General features: G+C 37.7%; 4 protein-coding genes and 1 pseudogene across 6 annotated transcripts; 1 reads left to right on the forward strand and 4 right to left on the reverse strand.

The window, feature by feature from the left end:
• On the reverse strand, positions 209–996 carry LOC18789254 (splicing factor 3B subunit 6-like protein). The gene has a single exon (XM_007225743.2). It carries the CDS (start codon positions 854–856, stop codon positions 482–484), a length of 375 nt encoding a protein of 124 aa, XP_007225805.1. The 5' UTR covers positions 857–996; the 3' UTR covers positions 209–481.
• On the reverse strand, positions 1,591–2,418 carry LOC109946779 (annotated as a pseudogene).
• Positions 2,406–5,459, reverse strand: LOC18792175 (GDP-mannose 3,5-epimerase 2). Its single transcript, XM_007223158.2, has 7 exons — positions 5,324–5,459; positions 4,309–4,719; positions 3,923–4,019; positions 3,709–3,838; positions 3,474–3,606; positions 3,024–3,231; positions 2,406–2,935 (listed from the first exon to the last, which is right to left on the reverse strand). Exons 2-7 carry the CDS (start codon positions 4,716–4,718, stop codon positions 2,774–2,776), a joined length of 1,140 nt encoding a protein of 379 aa, XP_007223220.1. The 5' UTR covers position 4,719; positions 5,324–5,459; the 3' UTR covers positions 2,406–2,773.
• Positions 7,430–13,138, forward strand: LOC18789664. 3 transcript variants are annotated; one of them, XR_002269923.1, is made up of 13 exons: positions 7,430–7,957; positions 8,514–8,612; positions 8,772–8,829; positions 8,921–9,001; positions 9,150–9,221; positions 9,324–9,562; positions 9,674–9,745; positions 10,244–10,360; positions 10,445–10,526; positions 11,483–11,529; positions 11,962–12,036; positions 12,246–12,327; positions 12,744–12,763. XR_002269923.1 is itself a non-coding variant. In XM_007222726.2 (12 exons), the coding sequence occupies exons 1-12, from the start codon at positions 7,785–7,787 to the stop codon at positions 12,825–12,827; spliced, it is 1,206 nt and encodes a 401-aa protein (XP_007222788.1). In that variant the 5' UTR covers positions 7,431–7,784; the 3' UTR covers positions 12,828–13,138. The 3 variants fall into 3 exon arrangements, 1 of the variants encoding a protein (XP_007222788.1); XR_002269924.1 differs by lacking the exon at positions 12,744–12,763 and having other exon boundaries at positions 12,188–12,266; XM_007222726.2 differs by lacking the exon at positions 11,962–12,036 and having other exon boundaries at positions 7,431–7,957; positions 12,744–13,138.
• Positions 13,822–14,541, reverse strand: LOC18789265 (F-box protein CPR30). Its single transcript, XM_007224074.2, has one exon. It carries the CDS (start codon positions 14,539–14,541, stop codon positions 13,822–13,824), a length of 720 nt encoding a protein of 239 aa, XP_007224136.2.

Consider the following 19,406-nt stretch of genomic DNA (forward strand, 5'->3'; position numbering starts at 1 on the left):
AAGAAAATTCAACTCTCCATACCAGTATTCCTAATGTAGAGACTTGCACATTGAGCTTATACAATATTTGTTGACATAGCAATCCATAGACACGACACATCCACACAAACATGCCGGCTTCCATGTCACGTTTATTATCGGTGGCAAAACTTGATTTTGCATCAAATACTATACCTCGCCGCAAAATTCTAAAACCAACAAAATCAAAAGCGTTCAATCACTAATCTCATTCAACAATGCATACCTCAAAATCTACCATTGTTTTCAAATTCATCACATCTACATTCACAAGTCAAAACAAATCAAAGCAGAAGAAATGACAAAAAAAATCAATTAGAGCCAATTAGAGCATTAAAAAAACCCTCCTAATCCCAAATAGTTAGATTACAAAATCCAGAGCATAGATATAACCCTCAACATATACAAACATATAAACCCAACGATTTCCAACCAGAAGAAGAGTTAAATCACAGAAAATTAACTACTTATCTTTGGTGGAGACGCCGTACTTCTCCTGCATCTTGGCAATTTCTTCCTCCTTCTTCCTCTGATCAAGCTTCTTGCCCATCTTCGCCTGCTGGTAATAAAGCACGATCAGGTAGCGGTTGGCGACGTTGAAGCCGGAGAGGTGATCCACCGCCGTTTTGGCGTCGTAGATGTCCTCGTAAACGACAAAGGCGGTGCCTCTGGTGTCCTTGTTGGTACCAATGCGTATCTGTCGTATGGCGCCGTATTTGCCGAAGATGTCGTACATCTCCTCGCTGGAGATGTTGAAGGGGAGATTGCGGACGTAGAGAACCCGATTGACTTCCGGGGGCAGACGAGTGTTGCCCTTTCGGAGACTGATTGCGGCCATTCGGGGATTGTTTGGAGGGCGGGAAAGCGAGGGAAAGTTTTTCTTTGGGGGAAAAAGTGAGGGAAAAGAAGGATCTGGAGTCTCGACTATTTTGTTGTCTCGTCTCGTGTGTTCGATTTTCAATTGCAAAGAGTTTTTATAGGCCAGGGCCACCGACTTGGCTCGATCTTTTTTCTGTTTTATAATGTTTGACTGTTGATGTAGAATCTGAGGGTTGGAAAATATACCCCAGTTAACACAAGGATTGATAAAAATCTTTAATTTTGTGTTGGAAATTTTCTCTTCAATATTGTTAGTTTAAAAAAAAAAAAAAAATCCAAATTACATTTACGACATATTACTTATTTAGAACAGTAAAAGTCTATGAACCGCGAAAGTTAGAAATCTTTTTTAATTTCTTAAGTATTAAATTACGAATTTTAGAGTGGAAACTACATAATTTTTTGATGAGTGAATGGGTGAAAGTGTTTATTTACATCTAACCTCACTTATACACTTTCAAAGCTATTATACCCTTTGTTTCTTCTTTATTTGTAGAGAGAGCCAGACACAAAACGCTCATTGCAATGCTACTTGTTGTCGTTGGTATAAGTTATAACGAGGTTTTGCTTCCAAATTTATGAGGAAAGCTTTCATTAGCAAATTGAAATTGAAGAAGAGTATACTGATTCATGTTCGGGATTCTATTCTAGAATCTAGATAGCCCACAACGGGGGCTGTCCGAAAAGCTGAAGAACACACAAGCAGAATTCTTCAACCGTTAAATAATTAGGACCAAATCCATGCAGTAGCTTCCTGTAGAATTTGATAAGAGTTGAAAACAAAACTGCGGACTAACAAACTAGCTAACACTGTTACAATAATGAAAAAAGGATCATTACGTACAAAGATAACATAGATCATAAGCAAATATTCAGATTATTTTTTTTTGTTTTTTTGCTTCGACTACCAGAGCTTGAAGTTTTCCTCTTGTTAGACTTCTTAGCAATAACAGGATCGCCATCAAGAAGACAAAGGCTCCCCCAACAGATGGTTGTTAAGAAATAACGCAAAGGAAGACCACTTGCACATCAGCCAACCTAGAGCACCATTGAGAAACACGATGTCACAATGACCTACTGGATAGCCATAACCACTGGAAGGACTGTCCTGGATCCTTTTCCATGAGTTGGCTTTTAGGCTATAAACACTAACTTGATGACTCACAACACAACAATGTCTTCCTCATTAGCCATCTTTACAATCTGCACTAGTTTATAGTCATCATTGGTTGAATCGTACCCGAATTCATAGTCATGCCTCTCTAATTCTGGTGATGGCGGCTGGGCGTAGCCAACTATATGCAATGAGTATTTTGACGGCATCGGACTCCCGATTTTCGTGGCTGTCCCGAGCATCTCATCGTCAACAAAAGACAACGAAAAGAAATCGAAGTTATAATTACGAATATTCTGGAATAAAATGTTGCGAGTAGAGTTGGTTTTGATGGAGCGTTCATGATGCGCTTTGATGAAGTCTTGGTTGTGGATTAAGCATACCAAGCTTTGGAAACACAAGTATAGATATTAGAATGACCAATATGCATACTTGAGCTTTTAAACCCTTGTTTCTTCTTTTGTTCAAGAGTTCACATCTTCTAGCTGGACAACAAACACTCATCGCTACTAATTGTCAATGTCATTGATATAATGACATTCCAAACCTATGATTTGATCGAAAGCTTTCATCAGTAAAAGAAAGCGCAGAACATTATTCTACCCTAGATACTACATATTCACGAAATGGCTGCTGTTCGAAAAGCTGAAGAATAATTAAGACCAAATCCATGCAGTTGCTTTATGTATGAAAATCTGTCATATCCAGATATGCTGGGTAAGCAAATTATATAGTCATCTTCATCATATATGTCTTGGTAGTTTAGAGCAACTCTTTCCCATCAGCAGCTCTAAGAGAGCCCAGTTGAACAGGTGCTTGGGTTCCCACTACTTTTGATGACCCATAACCTAACAAATTCATGCCTTGAGCCTTCTCTTTCGCTAACTGTTCCTTAATCCAAAAGTACGTAATTCTCAATCCATCCTATTAAAATCAGAGTTAAACACACATTAGTTCATTCAGTAGAAGTGAGATTCAGTCAAGAAAACAAATCACTCCTGAAAAATTGTACCTTCAACTTCATGGTAGGGGCCCAGCCAAGCTTCTCCTTAATCAGAGTGTTGTCTGAGTTTCGTCCGCGAACACCCTCAGGGCCAGGGATATGATGGATGGGGAGCTTCTGGTTCTCAAAGCTTAGGACTATCTCAGCCATCTCATTCATGCTAACCATCTCATCACTTCCAATATTTACCGGCTCCCGGAAGTCAGACTTTGTCAATCTGAATGCATTTGAATGTCAAATCAGTATGCATCCATTATCCCTTTTCAAAATCCAATTTATTGATTTTCAAATGAAGCTTAAAAAGCAGCTATTTTTCCTATGATGGAGGGATTGATAGAAGAGTATTACAATTTCCACAGTAAACTAAACATTAAACCAATTGATGTGCAATGAAAGCAACAGAATCTTGAGTGCCACAAAATTGTAGCAACAAATGTTTTCATTTGAAGGCAGTATTACCTTAGGACACCTTCTACACATTCATCAATGAAGGTGAAAGACCGCGTTTGTAGCCCATCTCCCCACATCTCAAACTTATCAGTGGAAGTGAGGGTTTTTCGACAAAAAGCAGCAGGGGCCTTCTCTCTACCACCTGCAAAACAGATCACGAACAATATGCAACAATGAATATGCCAAAATACATAAATATGCAGTGTGTATGAAGTCATAACGGAACTCACAACTGGAGACTGACCTTTCCAAGTTCCAAAGGGTCCATAAATATTGTGGAACCGCCCGATCCGACACTCAATACCAAAATCCTTATTATAGTGCTTGCATAATTCTTCAGTCATGAGCTTCTCCAAGCCATAAGCATCTTGAGGCTATTACACAAGCAAAGGAATTCAAAAATGACGAAAACACATTTCATAATGAACATATTTGAATGCAAAGAACTCGGCAGAAACCTCCGCAGGCCAAGCATCAGACTCCTTCAAGCTCACATTACTAGTGTCCAACTGTTTAAATTCAGGGTAAATGCAAGCACTAGAAGCATAAAAGAGCCTGCAAACCATGATGAGAAATCGAGTTAGCAGATATTCAAACAGCGAAAAACAAAAACAAAAGTTTGAAATCATATGTGATATCGTGAAGAAAAAAAGGCTTCACAAACAGAATAAACAGATAAAAGAACCATTTCAGTTGTTTCGTAAAATTTTAAAAAAAAACGAAGTGGAAGGTATTTATAGTGGTGACTAGTGTGGATCAATAGACCCTTAAACATTGCTGAAACCAAGTGGAATAAGTTAACTGAAATGTCTAAAAACAGATAACAAATCCAAGGCAAACAAACCTCTTAGCTCCATTGATCCTTGCTGCCTCGAGCATGTTAAAGCTGATCATTGTGTTGTTATACATAATGACGGAATGGTTGGACTGAATAAAACCCATACCTCCCATGTCAGCAGCAAGGTTGAACACATGGTCAACACCAGAAGTGACCTTCAAACAGTTATCCATCACCCTCAGATCAACAAGATGGAACTCATTACAAAACATGTCCTCTGTCATGTGTTCATTTTTCTTCCAGTCAGAAGCAATAATGTAGTGACCCTCACTCTTCAGTCGCCTGGCAATATGCGAAGCAATGAAACCACCAGCCCCCGTTATGGAAACCCGAAGCTTTTCGGAAGGCCAGTACTGTTCCCTCTCCAGGTTCTCATATGTGTATTCACCGTATTTACTTCCCCCAGTAGTTCCCATTCTGCAACAATAAACATACCCAAAAAAATGAGAAGAGTTTGTAGTGAAGACTTTTCAGCATCTATGATTAATTAAGCATTTTAACATCTAAACAAATCGAATAAGTGCCTTGCCAATGAAGTTTCTTATTGTTATAAGGGTGCCATTTAAAATTAATGCCGAGGTTGGTTTAAAGGAAGAAGAACAGATACTGCTGTAGGAATGCTATTTTCTGATAGTGCATACATTTTCTCGGCAAACATAACAGGGTACACAAAAACTGTATGTTAATTGAAAAACATTCACATAACTCCATGCCACAGCATCACTTTAAAACACTCACTGCGGAAGAATAAACAAATGAATTTAAATAAACAGCAGAAAATCAAAATTAGTGAAACAGAGCATCCTCAACCCTCATGAAACAAGGAAATAAAGACAACCCAATAATCAAAATAAGCTGAAAATCACAATACTTGCGTAAAGTAAAACATGCCCATAAGCAAAATTATCGAACTGGAGGCAGACGAGACGATGAAAGGAAAAGACAGTAAAAAAATGAAAGAAATCAAAGCAAAACCACCACGCCCAGAAATTATTTTCAACCAAAACAGTTGATTACGAACCTTGCAAGCTGAGAGATGTTGGAATAAGATGATTATATTGCAGTGTGAACGAGAGGTTGGAAGATTTCGAATAGAATTCCAGCAGGAATGGCCAGTGCTATAAATAGAAGTGAACAAAAGCAACGCTCAAGCGTCCACCTTATAAAATTCTAATGTTATTTTCGTTTTCCATGTTTATCTACCCTATTGGGCTTCCTATTTTTATGGAAAACAAATTAGTGAGAACCGACACACTTTATGCAGTTGTTGGACTTTATTTTTTTCTTTTCTTTTTTCTTTGAAAGAGTGTAAAATCTATATCTATGCTCCCTTCAAATTTGAGGTTATTATCAAAATGGGACTCGGGACTTCAATTTTATCAATATAAAACTCAATATTTATAAATTTGATCAAATTAAGCATTTCGTCAACTTATTTAATCTTATAATTTTTTTTATTTGGACAAGCGACTTTAGAAAAAAGAGATTTGAAGAGAGAATCTGGAGCGCAAGGAGATTAACCTTAGTCACATTTTACGCACGCGGTATTTACATGCAATTACGATAAACTTGTTTGGGATAATTGTGGAAATGTCACCTGAATTTATACCTCAGTTTCAATTTGTCACTTTATAGAAAAAATTAAGAAAAATGTTACCTTAATTTTTTAAAATCCATGATTTGTCATCTGAATTTAACACCATCTAATTTTCCATCCATTTTAAGGGTACTTTAGTATTTCCATTTTCAAAAAAAAAAAAAAAAAAGGAGAAAAAAGAGACCTCTCTCTCCCTTTCTCCCCTACCCGCCTCCAAAACACATCGCACAAGAACCACCCCCCTCTCTCTACTCTCTCTAACCATGTATAAATTTTTTTAAAAATAATTTTTCTATTTTTAAAATACCCTTAAAAATGGATGGAAAATTGGATGGTGTTAAAGTCAGATGATAAATCATGGATTTTAAAAAATTAAAGTGGCATTTCTTTTAAATTTTTCTTTAAAATAATAAATTAAAACTAAGATACAAGTTCATGTGACATGCCTACAAAATTCCCAAATTTTTTTGACAAACTTGATTGCCGGAAAGAAAACAACTTTTGAGACGACTAAACAAGAAATCTTACGGGAACATTACCCCAAGAAAGTAAGATCACAGGCACATATGGGTCCACAGTACAGACTGCACAGGCTCTTCTCAATAATTTTTTTAGAATCCTTCTATGGAGAGAAGCGCATGGGTAAACAAATATTCTTCGATTTTTGTTTGTTTGTTTGTTTGTTTGTTTTTTTTATTACAAAAAAAGGTGGTAGGAGTGTCGGCATGGGTTAAGGAAAAGCTCTCCTCAAGATGTTCGTTACACATGCGGAGGATCGAACTCAGAACTTCTTTGAGGAGTTCGATCACATTCGTCCAACATGTGTGGCCTAATCCGTTCAATTTTCCACTCGAACAAACCCACTTGGGTTGTTTGTTTGTTTCAATCAACTGTGGTGATGTGGTCGTTCCTTTTCACTTTTTATTTTATTTAAGCGATAATACTAATAGTGTTGTTCATGTTCTTTTGGTCTCTTTTTTTCATCCATCAATGTGATAACTTGTGTGCTTGTCTACTTCACACGTGGCCCAAATCAGTATTTTCTTGGGTTCCAGGGTTTGGTTTAGTTTAGGGTATCAAACTGGTAAAGCCCATCAGCAGATAACGTCTCCATATCTCCACAAAGCCCATACCCAAAATGATGAGGGGGACTTTGATAGTCATATCAATTGTAGAGCTATTGTTAGAATCCCTCAACATAACCCTCTCATTGTAAAATTACCAAAAAATTGGAAGATACTAGTGAGAGTGGGTCTCGGATTAGAAATAGTAACTTACACTTTTTTTTAAATAAAATGAAATATGATATTGTCATACAATACAAGTAATGACACCTTTGTGTTTCACTGGTGAAAAATCCCCCAATCCTAAGTCCTTAAATAGTTTAGATCTTCAACACAAAACCTTTTAAGTGACATTGGCCATTTAAAATATTGGTGTCCCATTGATGAAAAAACCCTAATGATGAAGTTGATTGCCAAAAGTCCTCAATGCTCCTTAAATAGTTTTGAGACTATGTAAGTCATATGTGGCTTACAATTCTCATACATCATATGCTACTAACGCTAGCATTTTTCAAATTTTTTTTTTATTTTCCAAAAGAGCCAATTTCACCCATGGATAAAATTAAAGGCAAACCAACTGAAAAGAGAGAAAATCCCCTAAACATTTTGTGGTGGTATGGGTCCAAATTATTTTGTTGTTGAGGTGGCATTGGACATTTATTTAAAAAAAAAAAAAAAAAAAAAACCGTTCATTGAATAACCGTACGGAATTCCATCCCCATAACAAAACCCCCTTATCCTCTCCTCCCCAAACTTTCTCTAACAACCACTTGGCGCCATTTCTTCAGAAGGAAGACCGAAAGGAAGCTGAGCAAACGACCATGCTCCGCGCACCACCTGATTCCCTCTTTCCGTTTCGTCACATTCACAAACCCAACTCTCTACTCAGAACTCGGACGACTCGGATCTGTTGCAAAGCAAGTCTGATCACAAACTCTGACTCGTTCGAGGTGGGTCGACTCATTGGGAGCTATGGCTTCATGAACATCACCAGGTATCCTTTTGTCAACGCTGCTTAACTTTCTGTTTGCTTTATAAGAAAATGAAAGGAAAAAAAAAAATAAGAAGAAAAGTTTTCTGTATAGAGCTGCAGTTGTATGTCCTAATAAAGAGGGAAGCTTTTATGAGATTTTTGGGGTCATAATGTCCTATGAATTTGTCTCTGTTTTGGTTTTTCTGATTAAACAATTGGAACGAAGGTTAGGTTGTTGATTGGGCAGTTATCAGTATTGTTGTTAATTAGAGTTAAATTTTATTTGATAGTTGTTGAACTTGCTTTCTGTGTTTGGTTTGGTGGCTGAGAAATTGGAGGAAAAAGAAGTGCTGTATGTTCTTATTAATTTAGATAATCACCGTCCGCTTGATTGATCTTTTGATAAGAAACCAAAGGGAAAAGAAGAAAGTTAAATGGAAAACTGTAGATTGACTTAAAAAAGAAAAATTCTACTTGGATTCATTGGTTCATACTTTATTAATACATTATTCTTTCTTTTATTTCATCTTATTTTATTTATTTATTTATTTATTCTCCTTTTCTCTGCCTGAAACAGCTCTTCGGGGTCTCCATTGGGCGAAGATACTGAATACTCATCGGGTGATTTGGGGCGGTTGAGAGTTCAAGATGTAGGAGAAGGCAGTGTAAAGATCAGGTACATTCTAAAGGATATATGTATGGTATGCTTAGGCACACAATGACTGGTCCTATCAGTTTGAGGAAATTAGCTCAAAGGAAATCTATATTGTGAATAAGATATCTCTAAATTGTTATCCTTCTGATGCTAATAGTACTCATGGCAGTTCTTTTGCAGGCTATATGATGGGAGAGTCTCTCAGGGTCCGCTGAAAGGGACTCCTGTTGTTTTTAAGGTAATATTGTTATCAATGCCATCCTCTTTAGTTCGATTCACTTTTATAGGCTCATAATTTCTATTGAACAGTAACATTTTTAAGCATGAAGGTTTATCCTGGACAACGAGCTGGTGGGAATGAGGCGGATATGATGGCTGCTAATGAGCTAAATGCTCACCTATTCCTTCAAGTAATACAAGATGTTACTTAAATTACCCTATAAATGATTGCATATGCATGCAACGTTTCCCAATTACTTACAATCAATATCAATACCAAAAGCGTTTCCTTTTCCTGTTTTTTAGTGTTGTCCTTTTGTTTTAAATTTTTTTTTTCAGAACAGTTCAAATGGCATCTGTCAGAATCTTGCAATACTTGTAGGTGGGTTTGAAACGAAAACTGGAGAGCAGGTTTGTTATGTGAAATTATTTCTCAAGACTTTGCTTATACAAAGTGTTTATTAATTCTTTTGGTAGCGACAATGAATGAATGAAGAAATTTATCATGTGCAGTGGCTTGCTTTTCGTAATCATGGCAAATCCAGTGCCGCAGATTATGCTAAAGTTATGAGTGAAAAAGTGTCAAGAAACCGTGCAGCGGGAGTTTGGAATAAATTTGAGCAAGAGGAAACAATCAAACGCAGAAGATATTTTGTTACCAAGCTGCTTCAGGGCATTATGAGAGGCCTGGCTTACATGCATGATCATGACAGGTTGCACCAGAGTCTTGGACCAGCTTCTGTTATTCTGAAGTATGTTGCTTAGAGATATCCAATTTTGTTCAAGACAGTGCTTCATCTAAAAAATTAGTTTATGAATTTTCTCTCTGCTATAATCTGCTCAAACTTTTCAACTGCTGGCAGCACAATTACAGAGAGAGATGCTGCTTACTTGGTCCCACGACTTCGGGATCTAGCCTTTTCTGTTGACATTGGGTATGCTAACTGTCATATAATATATTTGCTTTTGTAATATTTTTTGTATGTGTAATCTATGCGTAATCAAAATTTTGGTGCTTTGGCCAAAATTTCAATCCTTGGCAAAGTGATTCTTTGAATATTTTAATTGTTGAGGTCCTGTCTTTTAATCTACCAATGGACAAAGGAGGAGGTAACAAAGGAGCATGCAGAAGGAAATGTTGTTGTTGAGTCTCTTCAATTTATCAAAAGGAAAATAGTAATTTTTAAAGGTTAATTAATAATATTTTTAAAGTAAGGATATAAACGTGGAGTCATTTTTTTTAACTCAACACTCCAATGGGTTTGTATAATCTAATTTATTTGTGAATCAAAATGCCATTACTTATTTATGATTCACTGCAGTTTACATATACAATTATCTATTTATTAAAGAAAGGCATATGAGGATTTATTGAATAACAGCGGGTCATCTGTACCTTAACAGTTGCATTCTCCAAACACATTGTTTTCTAGGTATTCAAATCTAGAAGGGGATCCTGGATTACTATCGGAGGGACTTTGGAGACGAGCATCTACTGCCGGTGCCTTCACTCCTATGGAAAAAAGAGCCTTTGGAATATCAGATGACATGTAATTTGTTGCACTTTGGCTTCATTTCATAAGTTTGAATCCACCTCGTATTCATTACACTATCTTTTTATGATCTCCATGCAGATATGAAGCAGGTCTTCTCTTGGCATACTTAGCATTTGTTCCATTCTGTGAAGCAGGCATAATGGACGGACTTTCCTTGCAAGTAAGCTATAATGTTACCATACATTTTCTTTTGATTTTAGTTGATAGTTTCCTTTTTCTCGTATGAGTGATTGTTGTGGGAAAACGCAAAGTGGATATTGCTATGTTTGTGGTGGGGTGTAGATAGACAAAGTTAATAGTTGGTAGAACAACCCGAGAAAAAAAGAAGAAGCGAAGGGATTGGTGTAATGCAGAGACATTACATAGAGAAATAAGGAGGAGAAAGTATAGATGGAGATATCAAGGCAGCAAGCTCTTCAACATCCTCCATTCTTTTCCAAATTGATATAGGCCAACACAAGGTGGGTGCTACTTAGATTATGATGTACTGTAGGTGGTACAAATTTTTCTAATAGAGATAAGAAGAAAAACTGCTAGGAATGCAGAAAAATTAGAGATAAAAAATACAGAAAAGAAGAGGAGAAATTATTGACGAAGATACTAAGGCAGCAAGCCTTCGAACAAATACTTAAATCTGAAAAGAATCCACAAAATGCTAAATGACATTAAAGAGTTGAAGACTTGGAAAACTTACAGGACCCAGTTTTCTAAACCCCAAATAGGTTGACTCTTAAAACTATTGACATTGATTCTTAGGTTAACTGTTTGACTAACTCTTGAGTAACAATAGAAATAAATGGTCCAACTCCTTTGATTACCATTAACAGTTCTCTTTGGGGAAAAAAGCTTCTAGTCACAAACTTGGGATAATGAGTTTAGTATTGAGATTCCAAACATAATATTTCTTTTCTAACCCTGTTGTTGCTACTACATTAGTTATAGTGATATTCGCAAACAGGATATTTCGTTTCTAACCCTGTGTTGTTGCTACTACATCAGTTATAGTGACATTTGCTAACAGGATATTTCGTTTCTAACCCTGTTGTTGCTACTACATCAGATATAGTGATATTTGCAAGTCTTTTAGTCGTAATTGTTTATGTTGTGAATTTGCAGAGGCTTTTGGAGAGCACGTTCCAACTTGATCTTGGAGCAACTAGAGAGTAAGATATCATTGATATCATAAAGTGCTCATAATGATTATTAGTTTGTCTATTTAATAGTAATAAACACTTAAAATTTTTGTTTAATTTAGCTCTTGTAGGGGCTTCATACCTCACTATCTTTGTTTCTGTAGTTTAGGGCTTTGTTTCATGGAATTGAGTTACTGAAATTACACATATGTGGTCCGGCCTCACTGGAGGTAGACAGACTACACTAGGATGAAGCATAATTTATCCATTGTGACCTGAACTTCATCAATATATGAGTCACATCAATTATGAGTTTAAATTCCCATCTACGGCTCCTTGTTTAGAGTTGAATATTTTTAGCGTGATCTCAGTTGTTCTACAGTCTGATCTGATGGAGCTACCATTTTCTGTATGTCCAATGGAGTCTTGTTTTACTAATCTGCTTTGTTGCTGGAATAATAGTTATGTTTAGGGAGATTTGCTGCACTACAATATAAAAGATGAACAATGCAGGGGTTAAAATGTATCAATGGACTGGTAATGACCTTTTAAACATTAATTATCTTTGATTCTTTGTCTTTATTTTTCATTGAGTCTATGTAGAATAAGAAAAAAGTGTGCTCGTGTTACATTTGTATTATACTTTTTGAATTTTTTCTTACTTTTAAAGTTAAGATCTTCTTTGCAGGTTTTGGGATGTTTCTGCCTCAGGTGCTTATTTTCTTCCCTTTGACCCCTTTTGACAGGTACTGTTTAGCAGATGACCGGCTATTAGATGCTGTGAAGTTCCTGGATCTTGGAGATGGTGCTGGTTGGGAGTTACTCCAGGTTGGGTTGTATTTTTTCTTTTTTCACAACTATATTTACTAATCTCATCATCATTTCAGCATATGATGAGCTAATATAGTCGAAGTTAGCATAAATAGATGTTCTTTTTTGGCACTCACTTTAAACACTTAGGGTCCACATATGAAATATGGTATCTTAGCATATCCTAAACAGTCCGAATTACCATGTCGAAGAAAAGGTTACTGTTGTCCAGTCTCATTTTGGTGAGTAGAAGAAGATAGCTCTTTTTAGGCATTGAATTGGTTATAGTGTTTGAGTAAGATGCATCTTCCAATTATAAGAAGCAGGAAGGGCTAAGCATAAAGAAGCTTCTTTAATAATTCAACGGAATGTAAGATTCCAATTGTCACTTTCATTTTGTTTTATTAAAACAATGTTATTTCACTCGGTTGTAGGCAATGCTGAATCCTGACTTCCGAAAACGGCCAATTGCACAGGCTGTACTCAATCATCGCTTCATGACCGTAGGCATTCTTTGAGATTTTGGATAAAAGGATTTGATTTATAATGTATATTGAAAGGTACATGGATAATTAGATGAAGGCTTCATTATTGATATGGCCTATATGCTTTACCAAAAATCTCAATTTACCCGTTGTACTTGCAATTGGCACACTTTACCCCCTGTGCTTTATGCTTGTGTCCTCCGTTCCCCTGTTCCGTCTAGTTCCTCACCTGATTTATAAATATATATTGAAAGGTAAAGGTACTTGGATAATTAGATGAATTGATACTTAGTTTTGTATAGAGTTTATAGTTCTTTGAAATAAGAGTAGATATCTTGACTTCATATTGCTCTGTTGCAATCTGTAAATACTTCTGCCCATGATTTAAAGACAACTCTTGTTTGCTCGTTGTGATATTTTTCTATACATTAAACCTAGGTAAACGCGTGGGGAGTGACCTAGAGACTCTCCCTTGTTATACTTGGGTATATGTAAAGTTACACTTTTTTAATAATAGAATCTTGAAGAAAACTAGATTTTTGCATAGGATGGCAAGAGGACTTAAATCATTGATGCAGCACACTCATATCAGAAAAGGTGTAGTAGGTCAATAAAATGTAGCAGGAAACACAGCAAAACTACCGAAACAGAGGTGATTGATTTGTAATGATATGAGCTAAAAAACTAACACGCGTATAACCAAATTCACCCTTGTCACGCACGCCAATTAACTACTTTCCTCTCTAGTTCCAATCATCATCTATTTGAATATTTCCCTTTCTTAGAGGTAGTGGGGACTTGCTGCTGACTCTCAGCAATAACAGGATCGCCATCAAGAAGACAAAGGCTCCCTCACCAAATGGTTGCATCGAAGCAGCGAGGCAGACCGCTAGTTTCAACTTGTTTGACACTCTTTTTCTCTAAATCATACCAAAAAAACCTATCGGCATCCTTGCACTCCATCTTCAAAAGAACCATTTTTCCATTCTTTGAAAACACCAAAGGTTTGCAGGAGTCATACCTCGGTTCATTCAATAGAATAAGGAAGGCTCCAAGATTCTGTCACCCCATATTCCTTCATAATCCAAGCCTCACTTCGACACCAGAAACAATTAACAGAAATACACAGATAGTCCCCTAAGACCTCCAAATCCAGGCTAGAAATGTCAATGTTAATCCTGTCCACTGGGATGGGAAACTCCCGACATTTCTCACTGGCAAGATCAAGGGTTACGATCATGTACTTATCTGCATCATCTGACTCTTTAGACATGAGCCAACTTAGAGCACCATTGAGAAACACGATGCTATCTGAATCTTCTGAAAAACTATAACCATCGCAAGGCGTGTTTTGGATCCTTTTCCATGAGTGGGATTTTAGGCTATAAACATGGACTTGAGAACTCACGATAACATCGTCGCTATTAGCAAGCTCCAAAATCCCCAGGAGTTTATAGTCATCATTGGCTGAATCGTACCCGAATCCATTTGTAATATGGGAACGGGATATCTCTAAACCTGGTGATGGATGCGGCTCAAGGGTTGTGAAGGGAAGCTTCTTCAACTTTTGAATTGACGGGTTCCACAAAGTAAAATCCTTATTGAGATCATAGTTGCATATAAAAAGCAGACCAATGGAGTAGCCCAGGATTAGAGTATATCTTCCTCCGTGTTTCCACGGAGGCATCGGGTGCACAACTTTGGATTTCCCTAGCGTCTCATCGCTGTCAAAAGGCAATGAACCCATGTATGATGGATCTGACTGTGACTGGATTAAAATGGTGCGAGTAGAGTTGGTTTTGATGGAGAGTTCGAGATGCAGTTTCATGAAGTTTTGGTTGTGGATGAAAGCATGCCAAGCTCTGGAAACACACATATATCGGATCAAATCCTTCAGTTGGAGCCGTGAAAGGATGTCAAAGATTAGCTCCCGTGGGATGTTTAACATGGTTGAAACTTGGAAGGTTATTGGGTTTGGGTTTTAAGATTAGGGTTTAGGGTCTACTTATAGGGGTTATTGTGCTCTTGGACGTAGGGTTTTTTTAATTTTATTTTTTAGCCTTTGACCAGAAAACAATCAGCCTATTGTGTTCTTGCATAGAAATTTGTATATTCACGCCCAAAGGCAACTGCAATTTGAGTGCCTAATGTGATTAGGCCCATAGCCCCATACTTAGAACTCATTCCATGTCTCATGGAATTTAATCCCATTGATTTACAGGTTTATCTATGTCAACCTCAACTTCATCAAGCAATCAGATCTCTCAGATGGTATATACATGTTGGAGTTATAATTTCTCAGTTATTCTACAATAGTAACTGATGGAGGAAGGGAGAGGCAATGGAGAGAAGAAATTATTGGTTATTAATTAATTGAAAACATACTCTTGAAGACCCTTTCTCCCCCAAAAAGAATAAGTGTTGAGAAAGAAGCTTTAGTCTTGCGTCACAAGGCAACCAAGTTGAGAAACATCATCTGCTCTAATTCATTACAGAGATCAATTGCAATTGCACGAGCAAGTGAATTAAAACGTTGTCGTTTGCCTAGTTACACCCCACATTGGTGCTTATGGTTCACTAGCGTTCGCCTCCTAGGATACAACGACTCCTCTCCTTGTGAAAGAAGCACTGCAATTCATAAGGAACTTTGAACCAAATTATGCAGAAACCTCTCTTTGTGAATATAAAAATTCTGATGCTCTCTATATATACTGCAGGAGGACTGTTCTATTTATAGATGATGAAATATATAAATACTATTTTTCTCCCAAATTCTGATCATCTTTTTTTTTTTGGCTTTGACTACACTACAGATCGAGAAACCCTTCACTGCTTGAAGTTTTCCTCTAAACAATAACAGGATCACCATCAAGAAGACAAAGGCTCCCCCAACAAATGGTTGGTTTGAATAGACTGGGCAGACCAGTAATTTCAACTTGTTTGAAACTCTTTTTCTCTAAATCATACCAAACAAGACTACAGCCTTTGCAGTCCTTCTTCAAAAGAAACACTTCGCCATTCTTTGAAAACACCAAAGGTTTGAAGGACTGATACTCCCTAGGCTTAGAAACCGGTCCCATTGTCAATAGAATAAAGCAGGCTCCAAGATTCTGTCCCTCCATATTCCTTCATAATCCAAGCCTCCCTTCTAGACATGAAACGATTAACACGAATACACAGATGGTCTCCCAAGACGTCCAAATCCAGCCCAGAACGTTCAATGTTATCAATCCTATCCACTGGGATGGAAAACTCCCGATATTTCTCACTTGCAAGATCAAGTGTTAGGATCTATGTTGAAAGAAGTTGAGGTTCCACATCAAAACCAATTGGCAATGGGGGAGTAACTCAACTCCTTATAAGTCATTGCTAGGTTTCTCAACTTTCCAATATGGGACTCTTAAACTTCACATTCTCACACTCCCGCACGTGTGGCGAATTGTTAAGCCTAACACGTGGACAACATATTTTGGATGACGTGAAGCACGTGTGGCCGTTTTGACTTGCACACGTGGGCAACTCACTCTGATACTATGAAAGAAGTTGAGGTTCCACCCAAAAACTAATTGGCAATAGGGGAAGTAATCCAACTCCTTATAAGTCATTGCTAGGTTTCTCAACTTTCCAATATGAGACTCTTTACCTTCACATTCTCACAGAAGAAAGTTGAGGTTCCACCCCAAAACCAATTGGCAATGGGGGGAGTAGCCCAACTCTTTATAAGCCCTTGCTAGGTTTCTCAACTTTCCAATGTGAGACTCTTTACCTTCACATTCTCACACGCCCCGCACGTGTGACAAATTTTTAAGCCTAACACGTGGACAACACATTTTGGGTGACGTGGAGCACATGTGGCCGTTGGGGTTCCACCCCAAAACCAATTGGCAAGGGGGGAGTAGCCCAACTCCTTATAAGCCCTTACTAGGTTTCTCAACTTTCCAATGTGAGACTCTTTACCTTCACATGTTCTCACACATCATGTAACTTTTTCGACAAGAGCCAACTTAGAGTGCCGTTTGAGAACACCATGCGATATGAATGTAACGAAAAACCACTACAAGGTATGTTCTGGATCCTTTTCCATTAGTTGGCTTTTAGGCTATAAACACTGACTTCATAACTCACGGTAACATAGCCATACTCATTAGCAGGCTTCCTAATAATCCCCACTAATTTATAGTCGTCATTGGTTGAATTGTACCCGAATCCATATTTTGGTGATGGATGTGCATGCGGTTCATGGGTTATTAAGGGAATCTTCTTCAGCTTTTGACGGGTTCCACAAAGCAATATCCCCATCGATATAGTTGTGTATCCAAAGGCGGACCTACAGAGGCACAAGGAGGTGCATATGCACCTCTTCTCGCTGGAAAGAGCTCTGGAGGTTGTGGAATTTGCCCCTCAACTCTGCCATGGAAGTGCCCACAATCTACTCGAAGAAATGCCTCTGCGAAATTGCTTTTTGTTTGATGTGGTGTTGCGTTGTTGGGCTGTTGCACGTAGCACAACCGCATGCATTTTTTTTTTTAAAGTCCTTGGCCAAAACGACTCGTTTTGGACCAGGGCAATGAAAAAAAATATGAATAAAGCCTTATATTCCGCAGATAGGAACCCATTGCCAAAGTACAATTAATATTATTAATAATTTAATATAAAGAGAGTCCTAAATTGAATTGAAGAAGCCAACATACCCAAATCTCAAGGTCTGTGTTTAATTTGTCCCCTTTTGGTCTTTTTTTCTTCTGGTTTTTTATTTCTATTTTTTTTATAATATGTTTTTTATAATAATAATTTTTTTTATGTGGCTCTCTCTGTATTTTTTAATTATAAAGTTATGAAACATTGCTAGTAATCTTCAATCGAATATTGCCCCTTCTCTGAAAAATTCTTGGGTCCACCACTGTGTGTATCTGTATGCAAACCAGACCATTGGCGTAGCCCACTATTCCGGTAGTATACTTTCCTGGGCCTTTTGACTGAATCAAACACCCGATTATCGTGGCTGTCCCGAGCGTCTCATCGTTGTCAAAAGGCAATGAAAATAAATATGAGGGAGGAGCCTCCAGTAAAATGGTGCGAGTAGAGTTGGTTTTGATGGAGCGTTTGAGATGCGCTTTGATGAAGTCTTGGTTGTGGATGAAAGCATGCCAAGCTTTGGAAACACATGTGTATCGGATCAAATCCTTCAGTTGGAGCTGTAAGAGGATGTCAAAGATTAGCTCCGGTGGGATGTTTGACATGGTTGAAACTTCACAGGTTGCGTTTGGGGTTTCAGATTAGGGTTTAGAATATAGATATTAGATATTTGTCATATTCTGATCGCTTGTCCTTATCTTCACGACTGCTAGGACTCTATTTGTTGTTTGACTCCCGTTTGATGGCCTGAACTGGACTGGTTAGGATTGGACTTAGTGTTAGATTAGGCTGGCTTTGATTGGATTGGACTTATAACCCACCAAACAACAGATTGGACTCATGTCCAATTTAATTAGAGAAGTCCAGTTCAGTCCGGCCCACCAAACATGTAGCTCACTTAAAATCAAAGGCTTAATTAAGCCATGCCTAAAACAGGATAAACAATATATGCTGATAAGAGGGACTTTCTCCTAATATATGTACCAAACAACAGAAGACCAACGAGACAAAAAACAAAAACAAAAATATATACTCCACAACCGAAAGGGAGTTGATTTGTAATGGTATGGTTTGAGTTAAAAACAGTCTTGCGCACTAACAATTAAATAACCTAATAAAGCATTACAAAGACTAATAATAAGCCTAGTAGCTAAAGGATCACAAGTTCACATGCTCATTAGCAAATTCACAGCTCAAATAGTCAGATTAAAATACCTTCAAAAAGAAAATTTCTTAGCCCTCAAGAAGAAGTCTTCTCATTCCTCAGCTTGGCAAACAATTTTATGCAAGATCTGTTCTTAATTTGGGAATCAGGTGGATTATGGGAAATGGTAAGTCCATTCCTTTTTGGACTGTCCATTGGGTTTTTCCTTTCCCACTTCTTGACCTGATTCCTAGTACCCAAAGAAGTTCTCTTAATCTCCAGCTAGTTGTTGCTGATTTTTTAACTGATCAATGTTGGAACATAGTTAAACTTAAGGATGTTGTTGATGATGATATCTTCGACAAAATTATCTCTATCCCGCTCCCTCTAGCCCCCTTGGAAGATCAATTAATCTGGGGCCCTGACCCTAAAGGAATTTTTACTATCAAAAGTGCTTATAATGTGCAGGTGCAGGATGCTACTTCTCATCCACAAGCAGCTCTTCTTAAGAAAATGTGGGGTCTCCCTATTCCCCCTAACGTCAAGATTTTCTTGTGGCTTCTCATCAGGAAAAGGCTTCAAATGCGAAGTCATTTGCACATATTTCTCCCCCATATCAATCCGGATTGTCCCCTCCGCAATTCCCACAATGAAATCATTAATCATCTGTTTGCTACTTGCTCCTTCACTCAAAGTCGTATTTGGAGCTGCACCAACATGGATCCCGTGTCTTCCCCTTCGAATTTTGACTTTCTCACTTGGTTGGGCACTCTTCTTGCTAGTTCAACTCAGATGGCCCCAATGCTCTCTCCAAAGCTCTTCTTTTTTGTTGG

Source organism: Prunus persica, chromosome G1 (assembly GCF_000346465.2).
Source record: "Prunus persica cultivar Lovell chromosome G1, Prunus_persica_NCBIv2, whole genome shotgun sequence".
Lineage (NCBI taxonomy): Eukaryota > Viridiplantae > Streptophyta > Magnoliopsida > Rosales > Rosaceae > Prunus > Prunus persica.